Source organism: Phalangium opilio, unplaced genomic scaffold (assembly GCF_054372755.1).
Source record: "Phalangium opilio isolate 3A_F unplaced genomic scaffold, DU_Popi_V2 ptg000209l_1, whole genome shotgun sequence".
In the NCBI taxonomy this organism is placed as follows: domain Eukaryota; kingdom Metazoa; phylum Arthropoda; class Arachnida; order Opiliones; family Phalangiidae; genus Phalangium; species Phalangium opilio.
Genome location: NW_028324217.1, coordinates 11,194,333 through 11,197,757, shown reverse-complemented (window position 1 = coordinate 11,197,757; position 3,425 = coordinate 11,194,333). Strand labels below are relative to the sequence as shown.

Below are 3,425 nucleotides of genomic sequence, written 5' to 3'. Positions count from 1 at the left end.
AGTTTAATTTATTCTCGAAACTCTTGCAATATTTAAGGTCTGACGTCAATTAACCCTTTTTGCTGTATTAATATCTCCAGAGGATTCGGGGTATTTTAGCTAGGGGAATATAAATCAAGAGGTCATACAATTCAAAATATGTTTATTTTAATCTCAAAAAATTGAATTACCCACAGTGAATTAAGATTAAGATAATCTTAAATTGTGTTTACTTTCATCTTGTAAATCGGTTTTCCACCATATTTCATATCATATTGAGAACTAAAAATATATAGATAAAATATGGAAAATCAAGTAAAAGACGTTGTTAATATGAACGAAACTGTTCAAGTTTTAAGATTTTCGCTCATAAGTAACCCCATACCAGTGAAACAAAACTCGCCCCAGTTTACCTTCCGTATAATGGAAATCCTTATACGGAAGTATAAAAATTGGTATTGTCGTGAAATCGACGTTCAAGAAGCTAAGGGCTACGTGGATGTACACCTAGCTACGTTTGTCAACATAGAAAAAATATTTGAGAGAATCGGAGAATTCTCGAAAAACTATTTTAAGGTAAGACATGTTTTTAAATAGTAATTAATATATATAGTAATACAAAAATACCCTGACTCATTTCTTTCTAGATTGAAAAAAGACTTTCAGGAGTAACCGATAAAGAAGAGGTGATATGTGACAACTTCCTAGCTTTTTTCAAGGAGAGTTCGAATAAAGCCGTGTCTTCACAATCATCTATTTCCAAAGTGAACGGAGGGGGAGGGAAGAGAAGACGTCCAGAAGACAATGATCAAAATTTAAAAAAAAAAATTTAAAACTGTTGTAGAGAACAAAGATTTAGAAAATATTATTGCATCAACAATTTGAATAAATGAAATAAATACTTAACAAGTTTCTCTGTGAAATTCCCTTCTATCAATTCCAAAAACACTCTTACTATCACCACCACCTCCCTTATTTATTCTTAAGATTCTTAAGCAGATAAAATAAACAATCAAAATATGGGTGCATATAAAAACAGTCAAATCAAAACTTATAGTAGAATGTGTAAAACCATCCATCCCAGATGCAACATGATTGTATAATGATGGATTGGGAAGAAAGAATTGAATCGCACTTTTTAGATGTTGTTGATAAGTTAAGTTATTCGAGTATTTACTTAAAGTATTTCGAAAAATCTTTCCTAGAGTCAAGTTTCTGTGAACTCATGATAAGGAATATTGTTTGTACAGCGAAGAAAATGCTATTAGGAAAATAAATATAACTTGACACGTCTGAAATGTTTCATTCTTGAAATGAAATCTACGCAACAAAACACAACTAAATTACAACAAAATACAATTAAATTACAACAAAATACACTAAAACTACAATAAAGCACACTAAAATACACTAAAACTACAATAAAGCACACTAAAATACACTAAAACTACAATAAAACACACTAACACTACAATAAAACATACTTAAAATACACTAAAACTATAATAAAACACACATAAACACACTAAAGTTCATTAGAACTTTAATGAAATAAAAGAAAGAGGCAAGCAACCATCAGTTTCATCCATTCTCTAAAAGGTAATTTTATTCAGCATTATTATAATGTTGATAACAAGTCATAGCTTTTTCATCATAAGTATTATTAATATCAAGACTTCTAAAAATTTTTGAAACAACTACAGTATTTTGCCATGGACATTCTCTTTTAATCCATGGTAATGAGGATATATTTGTCTACATGTATCATCATCCATTATTGTCATAAGAGGAGTTAAAAAACAGTTTTCACACCAATTATTTCGATCTCTTATAATTTCATCATGAATATCTTGAATGTCGCAAACAGTATGGTATTTAATTTTTTGAATAATGTCCCATTTTTTTTGTCAAGGTCGTGTTTATCACCATAAAACAGGTGGAACATATTTTATGAAAGAATCTTAAATCGGAATCATTTTCATGAGAACGGGTACACAGAGGATCTCCAAATGGGCAATCGAAATGCATTTGGCACAGGTAATAATGGTAGATAACGTGTGTTCCTTCAATCCATATCGGTATGTATTCATTTTCCGCCATCATGAAATTGAATTCTGGGTAAGACTTTGAAGATCCTTCTATGATGTTTGAATCAAAAAATTCGTCTTATATATCCAAAAGAGCTGCACCTTTTTGAGTGACCGGACAAAGAGAAGCTTCCCGAAGCTGAGGATCCAACGTGCGTGCGATTGATGTTGGTAGTATTGGTGAGTGATGCAAGTTCCATCTCGAGGTCGTTCCCATATTAAATGATTCCCGAAACACTCCGACCATACTATCCTTACATAAATTAAAAAGTGTAGGAGGATTCATACCTTTAAGTTGTTGCGACTATCGTCGAGGTATAATCTGTAATGCTCTGTAGAAAAATTGATGGTTGTATACTGAAAATGTGAGCTATTTATACTAAAGTTCTGTAGCGTAGTTTACATACTAGGGGAAATCAAACCGAAACTTACAGTTGAAATAGAACATGCGGTTTAATAAATTTGCTATTTGCTCCAAACCTACATACTCAGGGAAATCACCTCGAAACTTAAAGTTGACATAGACCATGTAGTTTAATCTATCGGTATTTGCTTCAATCCATGTTTGCTCGGGTGTTATTTTGGAAATCATGAAGGTATTTTATAGTGAAGGTATTTTATAGAGAAGGTATTTTATGAAAATAGGGTTAATTCGGTGAAATTACAGCACAGGAGTATAAAATGAAATAAAATTTCCACTCATGTTAGAACATTTCCATCTTTATTTATCGTGAACACTGATACCTCTAAAGGCAATAGGGAGCATTGGTGTGCAATATATATTTCAAGGAAGAAGAATACAGAGTTATTTTGAGAGTTACGGAAATGCGCCAGATATTTTCAAATTTAATTATTTTATAGAAAGAATTTAACCATAAGACAATGCACGTATTCCATCCCCCAAAATATATCTCTTGTTATCACAGGGATTTAAGGAAATCTTATTTTGCGATATTGTAAACAAATCGTGTTTGGTACTCATTATTCGTTTCATTGTATTTACAGAGATTTTTATGTTGAATAGGAACTCAAGATAATCCGAATGACATATGTTTTTTAACAATTCGCTTAGAAATTCCATTCAAAGCTTGTGATAACACTCACAGTTTAATGTTTCATGAAGTTCATTATCACATGAGATCCAATCACGTGAATAATTATTTCGCGAATAAGTATTTCGCAGACTTTCTTTAATTAATAAAACGTTTGTAAGTTCTACATTTTGTAGGCGAGGGATAGTGTTAAATGCTAAACAATATTTGTAGAATCTCGAATTAAAAGAAAATGTTCGAATGATTTGGGTTTCTAATTATTTTACGTAGGTTTAATGTAATTAATATTTTAAGCCCATTTTAAAAC

At 31.1% G+C, this 3,425-nt stretch overlaps 1 protein-coding gene across 1 annotated transcript; it reads left to right on the top strand.

Annotated features, from left to right (window-relative positions):
- The first annotated feature begins 282 nt into the window (after positions 1 to 282).
- On the top strand, positions 283 to 812 carry LOC149619135 (uncharacterized). The gene is made up of 2 exons (XM_089855805.1): positions 283 to 555; positions 627 to 812. Exons 1-2 carry the CDS (start codon positions 283 to 285, stop codon positions 810 to 812), a joined length of 459 nt encoding a protein of 152 aa, XP_089711931.1.
- The last annotated feature ends 2,613 nt before the right edge of the window (positions 813 to 3,425 follow it).